Genomic DNA, 20117 nt, shown 5'->3' on the forward strand with positions numbered 1-20117 from the left:
CACCCTAGATGCAATAATTCTAATATTTAAGCACTGCTTTAATCTCCCAGAAGACGGCAGTTCTGTTTGCGCAGTTTAATAAGTCATTCCTAAATTACGGTTGTTACGTGTTATTAGGCCAGTATTCAATAGAGCGGACGGATCAGTATTAAATAAATATGCTTAGTTTCACGATGAACATGGTAATTTACTTTACTTGAAAATATATATTCCATTTTTAGACTCAGCGGCATAGATTTTTGGAAAATGATTCTCTTACCAAGTAAAATGCACCGTGGCTTGGCTGTTTCCGTGTTCCTCAATTATTTTTCATCTCGCCTTCATCTCGCCACCTCTTGACGCGAGTGTTCGAAATTGAAATATTGACCGCGGTCAGACATAGCTCCGTCGGTTTCATTCCTTCTCATAAAATTTTGATGATAATATTACTTTAATGGCTCAAAAAAGACGATGGAAACTATACCGCAAATTCATCTCGTGCTGCCAAAGAGATTGATTGGCTACGATCCTCACTGTTTTTCCATTTGTATAGTTTTTTCAGACTTCGGACTGTAATTAGTAAGCCACTTGGTAGGAGTAATTTACTCAGTACATTTAAGAGAACGTTTTGCGCTATTTTACTCTCAAGTGGCTGTACAATATTTCCCAATGCTATATCAAGGAAAAAAAGAACATGTAATCCCTTATGGTATCCATCAGCAGAAATAATGGTATCTAGTCTCCTCGTGTGGCGCTTTTAAACTGCAGGCAAAGTCGCTCGTTCTGAATAATGCAAACTATCAGGTGCTTTCTTACTGAGCCAAGCCTCAGTTGCTGATTGAAACTTAATTCGCCAAGACCTCCTGTGTAAAAAAAACGTATAAATGCATTTGGGACCAGCGTGAAACTACAGACTGCTGAGGTTTATCGGCATCGTGGCCAAATAATTTCTAAAATTCAAAACTGAGGTGCCAAAAAGCAAAATTAGCGGGTGGATGATTGCTCGTCCTTGAAATTCTTAAGAACAAACTATGCGTTCGATAGGGAGGCTGTAATCTGGTGTTTCCACCCATTTCTTCCCAGGAGCCCTTCCTTTCTCAATTAACGCCGGTTGAGCCACTGAGACACATGGCGCTCTAGTGATGTAAAATATGTATCACCTACTCGTCAGTGTTGTTTTTGTTTTTTGTTTTTTGTTTTCTTTTTTAGACATATGTCTGTCCGTCCAGTCAAATGGATGGGATCCTTTCGTCTGGGTTGTACTCTGACAACCAGTTACAGACCAGTCAGGCGCCAATCTTTACTTATCCTCTGGGTAGATCACATGGTTTTCAGGGGGAACGGAGATGAGGATCAGTCGTCGCCAACAGGGTATAAACGGGGGACTATAGAAAATTGACTGCCAATGAGAGGGGGGCAGGGGGTCAGCCGATTTTATCGTGACACAACCAAAATCCTCCGACCCAACCAAGGGATATATAAATAATGTGTAGTCCCTAAGTATTTAACTCATTGCAAAATGCTTGTTGGTAACCAGTCCCTTCCTCCAAGGGAAATGACCTACGACAGTCCTACATTTAAAAAAAATTGAATTTATCATAACGTTTATAAAAATAGGTCAACCAAGAATATACAAAGCATACTAATCTCCCCCAATTGCCATGCTATTTTTACGTTTACATTTTATATAGATATTTCACACTATACTTCTTTATACGCTACAAACGCGGAAAAGAAATGAAGAAATCAATGTCAAAAGTTTAGAATACTGCACAAGGATACTACAATAACCTTTCAAAAGGTATCACCAATTCACGAAAGCTTTTATGTGAAAGAAGAGACACCCTTAGCGCTCGGTGTTGGCCTCAAAAGCGCAAAAAGGAGGAAAAATACTGACGCTTATCCTGCAAGTTTCATTGATGTGAGTAAACAGATGCTGAAAAAGATCTGATAAGCTGACGATATTCCACGAAATATTACTATTGAACCTTGATCCGAGGTGTTTCCTTCTATTAATGGTTATGGCTAATTTCAGTGCAGTGCATTTCGTAAACCAAGGTTCACTCGTCAAAAATCTGCATGTCAAGTTGATAGAATCGCAAGGTTACTGCTGGTAAAACTCAAGATTACGCTGACACGTGCAGATTATGGTTTGATAACCTTAAGTGTATGTAATGTACGTTCCACTAAAATAACCTTTAAAATGGTATCAGACGCTATACACGTCCTTACCTTTAGGCAAGAACAACATATTAATCAGAATATACGACAAAAGTTTTGTAAAAATAATTTTTCAACTGAATTAGGGATCAATGTCAGTATCTGAGCTACTACGTACCTACCCCTCCCCTAAACCAACATTAAAATTGACTTGTTATCAGTTGACTGTTGTTGAGTTAGGGGAGGGGTAAGAGCGCAGTTGTTCAGATATTGACTCTGATCACAAACTGCAGTCGTAAGCATAATTTCCTTACAAGTAAGTGTTTTTGCTATGCGACGAGGCCCGTCTTGTTCGTACGCTTTCGTCCGCTGTGTTGAATACCACGTGACCTGCGTCTACACCATCAGCCGTTCCGTTTTCAGCGGTAGGTCCTTTGGCATGGAACACTACATCACCAACTTGAAGTGTGTCAGGATTTTTCTCAGAAATCGCGTGGTATACAACGTTATCGCTTTGAAACTCAGGTGCGCGTCCACCCTTGGTATAAGGCTTTTGCTTCAACACGTCATCGTTTAGAAATGTCCGGGAGCCGCTCAGATTTGGACTTTCTTTACCCGCCTCGTTCAGGTAACCATGCTGGAAATGCCCTTGAGGGGGGTAGGGTTGGTGCTTTGCGACCTCAAATGCAGGTGGGGGTGGCTGGTTGATGATTTGCATTTGTGCTTGGGCTTCTTGCTTATGCCACTTTACCCACGTGTAGGCGATCAACGACAACAAAATGATGAGTGCAATAACACAGACTACTATCATGAGACTGTCGAGCGTTTCCATGACGATCCAGTTCTTAATCTGTTGTGTGTTCAAAGCTAAATTGACAAGAGAAACAAAAAAAGTCATTACATCAATTCAAAAAATTATACAGCAAAATAAAGATGCTGCACTGAGAAAGTTCCCTCCACACTCATTCACGTGATAAAATAACTGAGAGAAACTACGAATACCCTGATTGGTCAAAAATCTATCGCTTATTGTACCGGTAAACCCCTTTGAAAATTAAAGGTTATTTCATAAAAGCAGTAGATGGCAATTTCTATCGGTTTACTGGCGTTATAACCCGCAGCATGTTGGGAGAACACTCGAAAAGATGAATTATCATTCACCTGCGGTTCCTGATTTAGAAAATCTTCTCATGTTCTCCCAACATTGCGCCGGTAAACCGATTGAAGGTGCGGTCTACTGCTTAACTAATAATAATTGGGTCATACGACTTAACGATCCGCGGCGTGTAATGTATTCATCGCGAAAGTTTGAGGAAAAAACAAAACAAGGAAACTTCGCTGCTAAGGAGATAGCATGCAAACCTTCTCATCAAGGAAGTTTTTCAGCAAATTTTTCGCCTGTCACGCAAGAAAATAAAATGGTAAACCACCAAATAGCGCAAATTCGTCGCCTCTTTTTGGCTTTTAAGCGGCAGGTCACGATACGTAAGATCGGTCTTTGCTGTATAGAAATAATTTCCTTTAAAAGAAGCAAGGCCTTGAATCGATAATTTTTTTTAGTGTGGGCAAACGCGAAGGAGGAAAAACGGATGGCTTAGGATGAATAACACTACTAACACTAAAAAGGTTTGCAGATATGGAACTTGATCAATTTTGGTTGAAGTTTTCAAACAGAAAATTCAGCCTTGTGTTAGCTCCTTCATGATTCGAGAAGTGAACTATTGTGCTACGTTGTATCGGTTTCTTATTGTCTAGCACGCAGATGTGTGACGATTTTTCATCGCTCGGTCACACATAAGTATCAGCGTCAAACTGGGACTTTCCTAATTTACCACACTTCACTCTAAATGTTATCTTTCTAAGTTAAAGCTGTCAGTTATATATCTACGTAAGGGAGATATGACAAAGTCTGCTTTTTGCTCTAACAACGCAAACATGCGGCTGAATCGACTTGTTGATTTAAACAAAAGCTAGCAAATTAGCAATTTAAATAATTCGGGTTATTTAAACGATGAGACGTTGAATAAAATTTTATGAAAAGTTAACCAGCTTTTCGGGTACAAAAATGTACCTGCTCCATACAACTTAATTAATGTCACTTCTAAAAATCGCGATAATACTGTTTCAAAGCTAAGTGGGCGGTATACGTTAGTCAATATTATTTAAATGACGAAACTGTTATATACTTCCTAAGTGACTTCTAAAGTTTCAACTACGTGCGTGCTTCCAGAATTCAAGAGGAAACGTTTATTACGAAGCTGTTAATGATTTCGCAAGAGACTCAGCCTGTTACTTTAGCTTTTGCTAGGTGTGATAAGTATATCTGACTTGCACCTGAAATCTCGTAGTAAATAAGTGATACGAAGCCATTAACACTAATTGATCTAGTCATAATTATTTTCAAGAATCGTCTGCTGTCTCTAATTTAACTAAAGAAATTACTGCAGACGATTTCTCGCAACCTTTCCTGACACTAAAGCATCGGCATCGAAATCGATATTTCACAAAAAAGAGAGATTTCATATCAAACTGTTTTACTCAGTAGGTCGTTCAAGCGAGACAGATCCACATTCCATCCAAAAAACAAGAAATCGTTAAATCAGGCTGTATGTTGCGTGATACTTACTGTTATACCAAAGCCTGTTTTGCGCAAACTGTATCAGTGAAAGCAACAGAAACCTTTTTCTTGGACAGACCGGCTAAACGGAGACCGTTGGTAATTTCTGCTCAGACCGGTACGCGATAACAATGATTAAAACGTTACAAGCCAGTGACTATTAAAAAAAATTTACATATGCAGATTGAGATCTTTAAAAAATGCAAGGGTCCTGAGTCCCTCCCCCTCAGCAATGAAAATAATCCTGAGGGAACTTTCAAGTTGAATCCAGGCGAAATAATCAAAAGTCTGAATAGGAAGTTAAAGAAACTAAAAAGCCATCAGATGGAGATGAGAAGAAACGATTGTTTAAAGCCAAACTTTTCAATGAAGTTTTATTCACCTTCTAAAAGTGGCTGAGGGGAGGGGACAGGCTCCACGTGACTAGAGTATCGATCCCTCGCAAACCGGATGGGTGGGCCACGAGGAGGTCACGCACTGTAGTCGATGCGTCTTCATCTCAATAAAACACCACGAATAATAAAAGACAATTTCATATTTGTAAACGCGATTAAAGCCTATTCAAATTTACAGATTCCAAAATATTAAGGAAATTTTGAGTCAAATCTGCAAGTAACGATTTCATTGAGTTATAACTAAAAGCGTATCACGGATTGAATGAATTAATGCTTTCAAAAATCCATCTCCCTCTTCATCTGCCAATTCACTTTCCGTGATACACTTGTCAGTCTAGTCATAAACAATGAGTCTTTGTATTTGGTTATTATCCTACCATTAAGTTTGCAGGCTCACTTTTATTGTCATGTAGCATGAACGAAATATACGAATTCGCAGGAGAAATATCCCATGATACCTCGAAAGCGTCTCACTGCCAAAATGGCGGCCTCTGTAGCAGAGGAGAGTGAGGTTGTGACAACTTTATCGGTCATTTTAGGGATTTCTAGGGAATTAATTGCTCAGTTTGCCACTAGACATGAAGATGCAACCGTATTTCTACTCAAAGTCAAGCAGATGTTTGATGAATACTCTTCTAAAGAGGAAAAAATTCGCTCGGACATGGCTACCCTTCGACGGGCACGTGTAGACGCAGGTTTGTATTTTTTTCCGTTTTACGTGATAAAAATCCTGATAACATTCCCTAATATAGCTCCTTTTGGCTTTGACTTACTGTTTCAACTCAAATACGTTTGGGAGTTGTAGAATGTTCCTTGAAATCATGTTTGCTATTCGTTTGAGGCGGTGAATATAATTATCTTATGGGTTAATCTGGCGAGTTGGCTCAAACTAACCATCATTCCGTGAATGTAGAGCAACAGTTCAACCAAATAGAGAAGCAGCTAATCTCCTGCAATGCCAAACTGGAGTCAGAGCAAAAACAGCATGAAAGACTTCAAAAGGAACATGAAGAAACTGGTAAGCTTAAGATATGTATATGAACGAGTGATTATTATAGTATCCAAGGTTACGGAAAAGTCTGTACTCTAGCAAGTACCACCATTCCCCTCTAGATGGGATCTTAGTCCATACAAGGTTACCTGCAGCATTCCATCAGGCTTCCCTGACAATTTGCAGTCACCCATACATACTCCTGGCTGGAGAGAGACACTGTAAGAGTGAAGTGTTTTACCAATGAACACAACACATTGACCCACAGTCCAGTGTACTGACCACTAGGCTGCTGCATCACCTGCTATTATAGTGTTGAGAACACTGTAAAATCTAACAAGATGCTTCTTGGATATCATCCAAAAGACTTCAACAAGACACAGGATGTTGTCGCAATCAATATTACTTTCAAATATCATCAATAGTTTTCTACTAGAAGGAATTTGTTCAGGGAGTGTTAGAGTATCTCCATTGCTGATAGAACTTAATTGGGCCTGACTGGCCATTGCAGCACTTTAGAAAATTGGCAGTACTTCATTTCTGCAGACATAGGGGTGTTTTCCCCAATCCAGTTTGTGTGGGATTTCAAGTTTGCAATTATATAGTATAGGATGTGCAGAAATCTCACCCCAGTTTGCACTATTCTAGTTCTGTTTTCGAAACAAACTACTGTAGCTTCCTATTTTCCAAACTTTACAAAAATCCTAGTTGCTGTAATTTTATACTGAAGGTAATTTGTACTTTTGCTTTCTTACAGTGGCTTCCCTTGCAGAAAAGCAGAAAAGACTTCAAGAAGTAGAGGGTATCAAGGAAGATGCATCAGCTAATTATGTAAGCTTTTCTTTGTAATCTAGTGTATTTCCACTCTCATGCTATTCTTCTAAGCTGATGACAGTCAGTGAAATGTATACATGAGCTCTAGTTCTTAGGAAGTGTGGATATTGTTTTTTTTTCCCCCAGACACGTGTGTCACGACTCAATGAACAACTTGAATCAGAAAAACTAGAGCTCTTGTCAGTTGTAGAGCGGAAAAACCAGGAGATTGACAGATTGAATGGTATGAAAATTAATATCTTTGTTTGATACCTTTGTTTGTTTCTATTTGTTATTGAACAAATAGATTCTTTGTGGCTTATGATTACTTTTTCTCCTAGAAATGAAAAGGATAAGGTTAATATGTGTTAAATATGGTTAAATAAAAAGTGAAGGTTTAAGTGAACTATAAATTAATAAAGACCCTTACTGGCCTTTATAGTGAGGATTCTGGTTTGATGTTAAACATTTCTCATAAATTTTTTAATGAGTAATGTAAATATTTTGTCCTTGATGTAAAAACAGAGGAGTGGAAAAGCATGTCAGAAAAACTGTCTGAAGCCAATGCTGTCAAGTGTGCAGCTCAGGTATGGTAGTAAATGTGAAAGACAAGTTGTGGATGCAGAGGTAAAGTGGGAGGTGTTCTAATTTACTCTGTGTCAGTATAAATGCAGCTTTTTGGTTACTGTCTTTAGCATCTTAATGTTCTTGAAACGAAAAAAGATATGAAATCATAGGATTCAGGTCATAGCTGTCAATAAGTTTTGAAGCAGCTGTTAGATTGGAGACGTCACCTGCAGAATTGTAATAGGTGCCAAATTTTAACATAACAGCAATTACCAGCATCACCTATAACATTGAGTGAATTCAGCCTTAACAAGTGTTAAAGGTTGTGGCCCTTATTCACAGTCCCATATGTATTGAGATTTACATGTACCTACTGTTCAAATCTGCATGTATATGCTCTTGTGCTGTGGTTTATTTTCCCTCTCTGTTGTCAGGTGTATTTTTTTCTTTTATAACACCCATTTTGGAATCACTGGTGGTCCCTGTAATCTGATTGGCTCTAATTGGTGCAATTTATTCATGAATCACACCATTGTTTGCTTTAAATTGCATCTTTTTCCCAGCCAATGAGAAGGCTACACTAAAAACAAAACAACCAATCAGATTTCAAGGCTTGTTTAAAGTAACCAATCAAATTGCAGGAAAATGAAAGACAAAGAGTATCATGTGGCAAATTTTGCAACTTTTGTTTTCAAAATTCTTATTTTTTCCCCACAAAAATGAATAAATTTAATTTCAAGCCAGCTTAGTACTGCATCAATGAAATATTTGAACTGACCAAATCCTGTATTTGGGTGATTTCAAAATGGATGTAATAAAGTGGTAATTGAACCTCATGTCCTACAATTTTTAGTCTGAAATCATACTTTTGATTTCAAATCAAACTCGCACTGTGCACTCATTCGATTTTGAAATCAGGTGTATGATTTCAGCCCAAATTACATTCCACTCAGTTCAATTACCATTATTAAATAAGAATATCAAATGTGATACATGTCCTGTCATGTACATGTAAGATGCTACTTGTATTACGACTCAACTTTGTTGTAAAACTATTCTGTAAGACTTAAACTTTTGAACCACACTTTAAAAATTATGTGTTTAATCTGGAAGAGAGGGGAAAATGTATATAGACACTGTATTTCTGTATAACTGGGTTATTTGTATTTCAGGCCAAACTTGATCAAATTCAAAGTCAGGAAACTTCTTTCAAGGTTAGGATGATAAGAGCTATGTGTTTAGAGAAAGATACAAAGAAAAATAGCTAGAAAACTATTTGAGAAGAGAAAACAAATACCCTAGAGTTAAGTGCTCATCTTGACTAAGCGTCCACCCTTTTGTAATAAAAGTTAATTAACAACCACCCCCCTCATTTAAAAACTGAAGTGCACAAGAGGAGTTTTATTATGATTACTTAACTGGCTTATAATCAGTAAATTCACTGTCTATGGTATATCTTCAGATTTTGTTATTACTGTACTCATTGTTTTGTTGCAAAGAGAAAGAATGAGGAGGCAATGTCTTAGAACAAGCTGTTATGACCATTGAATATTTATAAAACCTTAAACAAGAAAAAGTATTGGAAATGAGGTACTGTACAACTGCCCTTAAGCTGGTTCTTTCAAGTTAAACAATTATGTTATTCTTGTAGTTCCGTGAAAAGAGAATTGAACAAGAAAGGGATCTTATTGAACGACAGAATAAATGGCTGAATGAAGAACTCAAGAACAAAACTGATGAATTGGTACAAATTCGGAAAGAAAAGGTATTTGGTCTTTGCATATTAAGTTCACTTTTGTGCCTGTCAGTTCAGGCCAAAATTCCGTTTACCTATTCTTAATACTGTAATTGACCAATTTTCTCTGCTGAATATTTTTTTTGCAAGGTTTTTTGTTTCTTTTTCCTCAATATCAGTGAACCTGTGAAATACTCTGTTGAGGTTTTTTTTTTACAAAATTGATGTAATAATGTTACTTTTTAGTCATCCCAAGTATTGGAACTTCAAACACTATTGGATCAGAGAACTGAAGAGGTAAGAGATTCATTAGTTTTAGGAATACTCTGCATTACAAAGTGCTTCACAAATTCAATGTTGTGAACAGCTTTTTGCATGCAGTTAATAACTTTATGCTTTTCTATAAGTTTTTGGGTGTACAATGATGTTTTGCTTGTGCATCTTTCAGCTTTCTCATCTTAAAGCTTCATCAGAGACATTAAAGGAACAGAGTAATGAGACAAACAGCAAAGTTGTAAGCTACATGCAGCAGCTACAAGCGGTGAGGGTTCTGAGGACCATGCCCTTTAACATGCATTTGATTAGTACAAAATTAATGTAATTCTCCTTGCTGTCCTACATACATTTCTTACAATGTTTATTCTGCATTTTCCTGTATGGCCTGCTGAATTTAAAGGTTTATTGAATATACATCTTTTCGTCACCATTTGAAGCCAGAAATATGTGTTATATCTCGCTAATCTTGTTGTCTTGATCTATACTGTAAGTTCCAAGGTTTTTTTCTAGCATTTACGGCCCAAGCAGAAAAAAACTTGGTCCTTAACTTACAGTACAGACCTTAAACTCAGTTAGTTACAGGTATGTACTATGTTACTAATGTATAGTTTTGTTTGCAGGCTCGTGAGCAGTTGATTAAGCAGGACGACCACTTCAAAACAGAACTAGCTTCACAGTCAAAGCTGGCAGTACTTTATAAGGTGATTTTTCTTGGAATATTTGACTCTCTACCATTTAAGAGGTTGGCAAAGGGTTTATACAGCTGTACCTGACGTGTGATTAAGGCTTAATGTGTGAAGAGTGAATTTTACAGAAAGGTGAGCGTGTTTTATGTATTTATGAACTAACATTCATGAGGCCTCCTGAAGACATGACCTGTGAATGTTTCCTTGCATTTTGGGAAAACCTGAAGATTTTCCTACAACATTGCACACAAGATGAATAATTTGAAGTTTTCCCTTCTAAATCTGTGACATGTGAAACACAGTTTATGGTATTTGTCACACAAGAATATTTTTTCAAAATTCAGGCATGAAATGGGATCAGGCTCCCCCCCACTCTTTGCCACCCTCACTTATTATACAAACTGTGGTGTTGTACAAGGATTTCCAGCCCTGAGAAAAGCCATAACAACACATGTGAAAAAAATACAATAATTTTGCATGTGTGTTTGATATGGCTTATCAACTGCACCTTCCAACTTTTTGCAGGAATTGTTGATCCTATTTTTTCATTCGTGAATAAAGCCAACTTTTCTAGTCAGTGAAAGCCTCTTGTGCTTATATAAGGAACAAAATAATACATAGTTGCTTGTAAATACAGGTGTATGGAATTTCTCTTCTTGTGTTCAACTCAACATCTTACTTGTTCCCTGTACTCACTTGTGAGCTGTGAATGTATTGAGTAGAACACTTGAAGAGAAATTCCATGTCTTCTTGTGCCCATGGATTATTCTTTATTTAACACACCTTTGATCCAAAGAGAGCATCTTATTTCAGTAAGAAGGAGATCATGATTATAACTTTGTGAGTAATTTTATCATTAGGATAGTGCAGATGAAGCAAAGAAGAAAAGTGAAGAACTTCTAACAGCATTTGAAGAACTTCAAAAGCTACTAAAAGAATCTAATGAAAGTAAGTAACTGCAGATGTTGTTTTTGTTGTTGTTGTTGTTGTTTTTTTTCAGTTTAAAATTAAGTCTAGAGTAAAATAAACTTAAACTAGTTTGATATACAATATGTATGTTTTTACCTTAGTTATTGGGATACTGTATGTCAATCACACGATAATCCTTATTGTTTCTAGTAATTCTCGTTACTGTCTGTTATACAATTTGTATGATGTTAGTTTAGAGAATTTTGTACTGGATCAATTCATAATTCCCCAATTTATATTTTTCTTTTTTCCTACTTGATATTGTGTATTGTATTTTATTTTTCTTTTTGTGTGCTTGATATTGTATCAACATTGTTAGCTGAAAATTCTGTCTCGGTCACTCTTGGGAGTTGAAGGTTAAACAAAGGAAAGTATGAAACAATCCACTGTTGTTTAAAACCATTCTAACCTGAAATCAGCTTTAAAAAACATCCATGCAGGTTATAATTGACTCTTAACCCTATCACTCCCAAGATCTCATTAGTAATTCTCCCTACTGTTTGTTATATAGTTCATATGATGTCAACTTTGAGAATTTGGTATTAGATCAACTAGTAATCCCTGAATTGATATTTTTCTTTATTCTCACCACTTATCTGCTTGATATTGTATTGATATTGTAAGGAGAAATTCTGTTTTGGTCACTCATAGCAGTTAAATGGTTAAGAAAATTATGGAGTGCTTACTCTCTTCTTGAAATTCTTAGGTCGACTCGAACTTGATAGCAGATTCAAGGAACAGGAGAATTCCCATTTGGAGAAAGTTAAAGAACTTGGTAACTATAGCCCTTTTTTTGAAATAATGTTGACTTGCGCACTCAGATCTTAGATGGAGGAGGAGGTTGGTAAAAATTAGTCAGAAATAAGGATTTTTACAAAAAAATAATGTTTTCTTCAACAGAGGAAAAGATCAACAAACTAGACAAGGAGCTGGAGAATGCCAATGATTTATTAGCAGCTGCAAGACAAAGAGGTAAAATTAAACTCTTGAACAATTACAAACCTTTAAGGCTGGTTTTCACAGGCAAGAGAGAGTGAGTCATAGTCATAGCCAAAATGGTAAGAGCACTTCTTACTTGGTGTGGATTGAAAATTGGAGTTGAAAGCATATTAATTTCCATAACCTTAAAAATTTAGCACTGCTTTAGTATTAGTTTCCTTAATTGCAAATAAGTTTCCCTCTCAATTTTGCATTAGAACTCTTATAAGTGATTAAGATGGAATTTCTCCATACACTCTCAAGACAGACAGTAAGGAGAATTACTTTCGCAGGTGTGAAAGGGTTAATTTCAGTCATGGTAATATCAAATACCTACAGTAAATGAACACCATCATCAATAAATCAGTCTTTGTAGTTTATTTTGTTGAAAGAGGCTTTTGACCCTCCATGCTAAAACTTATGTAAACAAGCACTCTGGACAGACATATGGTTTCTTCCAATTTCTCTCCTATTGTGATCTAATTTTTATCCCTTCAAGCACCAACAACGGTCATCAAATGGTTTGGGTATTCATCCAGTTACCTTATCTTTGGCATGTTTCCAACTCTTTTCAGGTACAGCACCTTTAACTCCGGTAGAGCTGAGCACACTTTCACCAACTGCTGCAGCAACAAGTTCATTTATGAAGTCTGGAATGACTCTTACCCAGGTTGATACTTAGTCTAATGAATTTATTTTCCCTTTTTGTGGGACAGTTCAGTGGTAACCTTGTTAATTTTCCTTACATCAGATGTTAGTGAACTATTAAAAGGAAAGTCTCCTTGTTTTTCTGTTGAATCAATGGGATCACTGTAAACTGAAGAAGACTGAACACATTTATCTATATCTTCACATAGTAGTTTGCAATTTGTGTCAGAAAAGCAATAGTTGTGATTGACATGCTTAATTTGTATTTTGCAGATTTATAGTCAATATGTGGAAGTCTCTGATGCATTGCAGCAAGAAAAAGATGAGAATATCAGACTAAAACAGTACCTGGATCAGATACTGAAGGTAAATCTGGTACACTGATCAGTGATTTAGTTAATGGCATGAAAACATTCCCTTTGTCATGAGTTTTCCATTTTCCTTATACTGCAGTCTTAAAGTGAAGTATCATCTGTTATACTGCATGTCACTTCAAGGAGTTTTTCTTGTTTTCTTGCTTTTTTATGTCTCTTCTTTCCTCTTTGCTTTCATTGTTTCATTATATTCATTGTAATTGAGTACAAGAAGAAACATTTTGATAATTGATACTGTAGGAAATTGAGGAGAAGGCACCAGTGCTTCAACAACAGAGAAGAGATTATGAGCAGGCATTGAACAGTGTGGATCAACTGTCAAGGAGACTGGATTCAGCTCTTGTGGTGAGCAGATTTTTATATATCTGTATTACATTTTAATCTGTGAACTTACTTGTAAATGAGCAATAACAATTTGTAAGTAAAGTGATGACTAATGATCAAGCACCCTCCTATCGAAAAGTAACCCCTTTATATTAAGCCCTATCCACTTTGAATGTCCTTTCTCAACAGGTTCCCCTATTGCAAAAACCCTTTATCTGATAAGCACTCCTCCATCAGTTGGAATCCTCTGTCTAGCAATATTAGTGAATGTTGAGGCCAAGTCTCAGTTTATGTATCTTCCTCAGGAATTCTCACATCACATCATTTCCCATTACAAGTCCATTGCTTTTCTTTTTGTATCTCACATGTTATTTCCATGCAAAAGTACCACTTCGAGAAGTATTATAATTGTTCAGATGACTAATGCAGTGTTGGCTCTGATGTCTGTTGTAGCTGGAAGAAATCCATTTTTGAAAAACAGAGTGCCCTTCCCAAATAGATACCTTATCTCTGATAAGCCCCTTCCTGTAAACCTCTTGTGAGAATAGAGAGTTTTAGATCCATGGTTGGAGTGTTCACCACAAATGTCAAACTGTGGTCAGCAGTTTGTGGTTAGAAGCTAGAAGTTTCAAGACTTTTAGCCTTTTAGATTGATGTTGGATTTCACCTGAAAAAAATTAACATGTGTGCTGCCATTTTGAATTACACAAAGGATGGAGGTCCTAAATATTTCAAACATGAAATGTGGCTAAAAGATTGGTTTACTACTGTCCCAAATGGAATGGTTATAAAGAGAAGACTTCACTTCACATGTATTTATAGGCTATACGTGATAAATTTCTAACAGGAAGGCAAAAAACATAGAGGGAGTTCAACTACCTGAAACTGCCTTGCACAAAGTTTAAGCATGGATGGCAAATGGGAAACATGACTGCTGGGGTCTGGTCACTTGACTCCTAGATGTTTGTGGTCACATGTATTCAGAAACAACTGTGGATCTAAAACTCCTCAATAATTACCCTCACTCCTCCCTCTCAGGTTGTAAATCAAAGAAAAACTAAGCTGATGAATTTTGCAACAGTTTGTGTGTGTCTTTTTGGCTTGAGTTGTTTCCTTCTTTAATATCCATGTCACTTTTGTTATGGAAGGAAAATGAAGAGTCTAAAGTAATTGCTGACGAGGCTACCAAAAAGAGTGAACATCTGAAAAGAGAGAATGACAGACTGAGGAATCTTTCTGCTGACCTAAGTCAACAGGTTTGTGGGAATTAGAAGCTTTCGATGTAAGAACCTCTAAACAACCCAATGTGCTCTTACCAACTAAAGTATAGCTTATCAATACCCATTCTTCTTTTTGCTTCCCAAAAATCACTTTATCATGAGTTTGGATCCATATCTTTGTTGATTGTAAAAACCAACCTGTGAGTAGGATGTTGTCTTTTCCACCTGAAGAGGTCAAAAATCAGCAAAAGACGATTTAAAGATTAGTGTTGTTGGATGGGAATAACAGGAATTCACAAATAAAGGATTCACTTCTGTGGTGGTACTTTTACCTTCAGGTACAGGTCTTATTGAAGGAATGCGAGGAGGCAAGAGGAGGAGTGGTCAGCTCTGAATTGAGTTTGCCTCCCATGTCAAGCGCTGAGGTCACTAGCTCATCACAAGTCATCTCTGAACACCTTGTTACTTTCAGGTAAACAAGCTACAGTATCAACAATGTTTTGAATTTGTTAATCCTCACAATAGTTTTGACAAATTTCATGAGATAGAATTCTCCAGATTGTAAAACAATTGTAGGATTGTGATCAGGTGATATATCCAGTTCCTTGATAATGTTGTGGTGCCCACATCCAAACAAACTGACAAATAAAAATTGCACAGTGCCAAGTACAATAGTATCTGATAGTGGCTCTTTCCCCAACATCAGTGGCAGTATTGTAAATGTTTAACCCCTTAAACCCTATGAGTGACCAGCATTTAATTTCTCCTTACGGTAAAACTGCTGAATAACTCATTAAGATCATGAGAATAAAAGAAATAATCACCAACCATGGAGCTTTGATTGTTTAGCAAATTCTCCTTGTCAGTACTAAAGGAAGTGGGTAGAAAGGAGTATAGAGAATATGGATACTGATATTAGGATGTAAAGGGTCAGCACATATATATGTTGCCATTATTCCCTTCTTCAAATATCGTCATTTAATCTCTGACAGGAGTATAGAGGAACTTCAACAGCAAAACCAGAAACTTCTGGGAGTTATCAGGGAATTAAGTGAAGAGAAAGAAAAGAAGGAAGGGGAAGACATGTGAGTTGCATGACATGTAAATTTTTTAAAGGATATTTCTCTTCTTGTATTGCTCTGTTTTGACTTTGATTTTGTCAAATACAATGCATTGTTAATCAACATTTGTTATATTGTACAAAGTGCTAAATTTAAATCTCTTTTAACCAGTATGAAGGGGTTACAGAATCAATTGGACATGTCACTGAAGGAAGTTGAAGTTCTTAAGGAATCAAGAGAGAGGCAAATGAATATGGTTTGTATTAATGACATTTACTACTGTATATCAAGAAGCTGATGCACCATCTCCCAACTCTATCGTCAGCACTATTACCACGCAGTTTCCTCATCAATCTAATTTTGTGGTTTGTTCTCCTTAACAGGTTGAGGCTGTGATCAGGCAACGTGACATGTACCGTGTTCTGTTAGCCAATAGTGGACAAACTCCAGTAAGGAGCAACTATTTTTAATCCTCTTTGACTGTTTTCCAATTTTTTTCTTGTTGAAATAAGGAACACAGACATGAACATGACTGTCAACAGGTTACATATTATTAATTAATTTCCTTAAATACTGTTACCTAACCCCCTAAAAAGTTCCGCATTGGAATACTGACTCGAATCCTCATAACCGACTTCCTTCTTAAGGTATAGCTTTCTTTGAATAGTTCCATCGAGATTTGGTATCCTGAATTTTGAATTCCCATCAGTTTGCAATCCATGTTATTCCTGAATTTCAGATCCCTACAGGAGACCTTGACCCATCTGTTTTGGTATCTTCTCCATTACTCAAGACCCCTGATAAATCAAGTGCAGAACTAGAGGAAACTAAAGTAGCTTTAAAAGAACTACAGAGACACTTTGAAACTTACAAAAGTGAGAGAACGCAAGCTGAGGAGTAAGTTTTTAACCATGCCTTTCAAACAGTTACAGTCCTGCTGTATGTAATATCTGGTCAAAACCATATATAATAATGACTGCTACTATAATTATAACAGATGAATTGGGCACCTTTAATACAGTGTATGTCACATACTTGTAGTCCTCATTTCCCTGTGTTATTCCTGAGCAAGCTCAGAAAGCATGTGAGACTATTTACAAGATCTCCTCAAGTAATAATTTCTCATACTGTCTGCCGTACAGTTCTTATGATGCTAGTTTGGAGAATTAGGTATTTGATCAATAAATAATCCCCTAATTGATATTTTTCCTTCTTGATATTTTAAAAGGTTGAATGTTTATAAATACATTAACCACATTGAAACAAGATATCCTTGTAAATTTATGATATATTTTCCTTTTTTTTTTTTGATTCATCAATCAAATCTTTACTAATAAGGAAATTATTGTTGTTGGTGAGCTGCATTGTTTAAATATTTTTGGGAATAAATCCTGGAAAAATTCAGATTTTGATAGGATTCCAACCTGTGCATCACAGATACTAGTTGGGCTCCACTTCCATCTGGGCTGTGTATTTTGAGCATAGAAATTTTCAGTGGTTCTTTGTTCCTGTAATAGATTCTGATTAGGTAATGAGGTGATCCTTTCAAATGAGCTGCAGTCAAAGAAAATACAGAAGGAAGCCTGAAAAATATTCTCACTTTGACAGCTAACCTCTGATGATCATTTCATTCCTTATAATTTAACATGAAAGAAAAAAGCTAGTTCAGACTTTCTTTCTAAAAAGTAAATTTTTTTCCTGAAATGTCTTACGTGTTCCTTTTTTTTTTTAAAGGAAATCGAATGAGCTGCGAGATAAATTGCAAGCTGAGAATCTTGAATTAAATGGAAGTAATGCCAGATTGAAGTCTCAGGTGAGTTTTATAAATTTCTTTCCTTCTTGTGAGTTTAACAGGTTTCAGAAAAACTGCTGTTGATCAGGGAACAAATTTCATGTATTTTTTTGTTAATCTCTAGCCAACCTTTTTTGGAAGGAAAGTATCCCTTGGTTACAAGCATTCCATCAATATTTTCAGGAAATATGAACTTTTTAAAAGCCTTTGTCTTCAAATGTTTACACTTTCAGTTAATTCTCATGATAATAATACAAAAAAAAAAACTTCAAGTCACAGCTGAAAATTTTGTCTATACCAACCTAGGAGGTAAGAAAGAAGATAGTGTGGTATTTTTATCATTTATTCAATGATTTCATGAATCCAGCTTAACAATTTTACATTCTCTTGCCACAGCTGGAGTTTGCTGAGGAACGTTATGGAATGCTAAAGTCAAACTCTGAGGCTTTCAAGAAAGAAGCATCAGCTGCATCTGAGAAGTCTCATAGCTTGCAGACGGCACTCAGCAAGTTGCAAGCCACTCTTGACAGTGTGTCACAGGTGTGTTAATATACCAGGTTTAAGAGGAGTAACCAAAGATTGAGATCAGTTAAAAAGTGCCTTTTAATAGATGACTTTCAAGAAAAATTCAGACAGATTTATATAGCTTATAAACCAATTGTAGTTATTGCAGCTACTGTCACTAGTTTATGAACTAATTACAGCCCCATTGGTCCATTTTTATTTCAGATCCTTTCTCATTTTGTTTTAAAAAAAAAGCATATTAGTTGAATTTACTTTTAAGTTAAAATGAAGGAAAAAGCCTTGAAATCAAGGTAGACTTGGCTGGTCAGTTTAGTTAGTTTGATCAAGGAATTTTCACCTCAGTCTGAATCTAGCAACGTGTTGTGTCAGTATGTCACATCTTTGAATGTTTTTAAAGAAATTGTTGTGGAAAGCTGGACTAGTGGAAGATTACTCATTAAAAAATACTTACCAGATGGTTTGTCAACAGTGGAAATAAAGATTTGGGAGTGAAAAAGACACGAAAGAGCCTCTTCCCTTAAAAATTTTCTATGCATACTCTAGATGAGTACATGAAATGGTTTGTGTCCTAGACATCATTGTTCTTGTATTGTTTCTTTTTTAAATAGGAACTGACAAACACTAAAGAAAAGTTAAATAAACTTGAGGTGGGTTTCTTTACTTAGTTGTAATTTTGCTGTGAGAGAACAATTTTTAACACTTTAGGCTAAAATGTATACAGAACTGTCCTAATTTTAATGAGCTGTGTAGTGATCCATTTGGTTGATCAGTTGAGCTCTTTGAAAAGTTCATTAGCCTGTTTCTTACCTGTTTTACTTATATGTAGCATGTAAAAAAGGTATGTGTTTGCCCTATTTTCTAGAAAAGTTACACACAAATGTGAAAGGTCACAATTTTATGACCTGTTTACATTGTCATTTGCTAGTTATGAGAGTAAGATACATAGAGCTGTAGGAAACCTCAACAAAACATCACCCATGTACAGCTTAAACCATAGATTATGTCTTCTTATTGAAGGTGAAAAGTTAGTGCAACTTACTGAAGCAGGCTGGAGTCACTTACAACATGCTGCATGTTGATTATTCTTTAACTTAAATGCATCACACAATTTATAATGATGAAGTGATAGAGCAAAGATGATTAATTTCTTTTAGTGGTTAATTAAAACAAGTACCATACTTTGTAGTAAAAGGTGACAGTATTATTTTCCAAAACTGATGGTTGCTGATCCTTATGGAGCATTCTGTTTTCTCATTAAATTTCAGGTCACTTGTGAAAATCTGAAAGCAGAGAAAGCCATGATGAAGGAGTCAGAAGTTCGTCTAATGCAGGAAAACAAAAGCTTGTTGGAACATCAGAAATCACAAAATGTTCTGGTCACAAATCTACAGACTCTTCAGGTTAGTCAGAAATGTAAATAAATCACTCTAAACACAGGTTGATGCAACCATCATGTCTAGTAAGTTCCATACATTATAGCTGCTGTGAATCTATTTCATCACGTCAGGTTCTGTTAAGTTGACCATGAGTATGTCAAAGGGGGTTACTTTCTAAAGAAACTTTGGTGCTTCATGGGTGGGGGAGTAAGGGTTAGGGTTAGGGTTAGGGTAATGTGGTTTAATCAAATGAGTCATCTACTCTGATGAGGGGCTAATGCTCAAACCTTCAGGTTTAAAACTCTTCATGGCGGCCAATTTATGTTATCACTCAGTTGATGATACCACATTACCATGAGTATGTCAAATCATTTGGAACTCCTCACCCCTATGATTTCACCTGTATACTCTTCATTAAAGAATAACTTAGAGAGGTCTGAGTTTGAGGCAAGAACAAGACTTGGTTCTCAAGTTGAGACCTTACAGCGTGAAGTAAATCTACTGAAGAGGAAGCTGGAATCTGAAGACAAGCATCACAAGAGTGTCATTGATACCTGGCAGGTGAGAAATGGCTATTGCTATTGTTTTTGTACTTTCTTATTTACTCTCTGACAACTTTTCTCATTTTGGA

The 20117-nt window shown here is 36.3% G+C and overlaps 2 protein-coding genes across 2 annotated transcripts in view; one reads left to right on the plus strand and one right to left on the minus strand.

Annotated features, from left to right (window-relative positions):
• Positions 1-1643: 1643 nt before the first annotated feature.
• On the minus strand, positions 1644-4927 carry LOC131768969 (uncharacterized). Its single transcript, XM_059084683.2, has 2 exons — positions 4766-4927; positions 1644-3006 (listed from the first exon to the last, which is right to left on the minus strand). The coding sequence occupies exon 2, from the start codon at positions 2969-2971 to the stop codon at positions 2450-2452; it is 522 nt and encodes a 173-aa protein (XP_058940666.1). The 5' UTR covers positions 2972-3006; positions 4766-4927; the 3' UTR covers positions 1644-2449.
• A 705-nt stretch (positions 4928-5632) lies between these two features.
• Positions 5633-20117, plus strand: part of LOC131768914 (nucleoprotein TPR) — a 34665-nt gene continuing 20180 nt past the window's right edge. The window contains exons 1-27 of the mRNA XM_059084617.2: positions 5633-5846; positions 6065-6169; positions 6900-6973; positions 7103-7199; positions 7481-7542; positions 8695-8736; positions 9174-9287; positions 9504-9554; positions 9706-9798; positions 10154-10234; positions 11080-11167; positions 11895-11963; positions 12089-12160; positions 12742-12836; positions 13088-13180; positions 13429-13533; positions 14661-14768; positions 15071-15204; positions 15725-15817; positions 15965-16049; positions 16177-16242; positions 16533-16690; positions 17528-17606; positions 17982-18125; positions 18719-18757; positions 19376-19510; positions 19907-20047. Coding sequence (XP_058940600.2) covers positions 5633-5846; positions 6065-6169; positions 6900-6973; positions 7103-7199; positions 7481-7542; positions 8695-8736; positions 9174-9287; positions 9504-9554; positions 9706-9798; positions 10154-10234; positions 11080-11167; positions 11895-11963; positions 12089-12160; positions 12742-12836; positions 13088-13180; positions 13429-13533; positions 14661-14768; positions 15071-15204; positions 15725-15817; positions 15965-16049; positions 16177-16242; positions 16533-16690; positions 17528-17606; positions 17982-18125; positions 18719-18757; positions 19376-19510; positions 19907-20047 — 2637 coding nt within the window. The remainder of the gene's footprint in view (positions 5847-6064; positions 6170-6899; positions 6974-7102; positions 7200-7480; positions 7543-8694; positions 8737-9173; positions 9288-9503; positions 9555-9705; positions 9799-10153; positions 10235-11079; positions 11168-11894; positions 11964-12088; positions 12161-12741; positions 12837-13087; positions 13181-13428; positions 13534-14660; positions 14769-15070; positions 15205-15724; positions 15818-15964; positions 16050-16176; positions 16243-16532; positions 16691-17527; positions 17607-17981; positions 18126-18718; positions 18758-19375; positions 19511-19906; positions 20048-20117) is intronic.

This window comes from Pocillopora verrucosa, chromosome 2 (genome assembly GCF_036669915.1).
Source record: "Pocillopora verrucosa isolate sample1 chromosome 2, ASM3666991v2, whole genome shotgun sequence".
In the NCBI taxonomy this organism is placed as follows: Eukaryota; Metazoa; Cnidaria; class Anthozoa; order Scleractinia; family Pocilloporidae; genus Pocillopora; species Pocillopora verrucosa.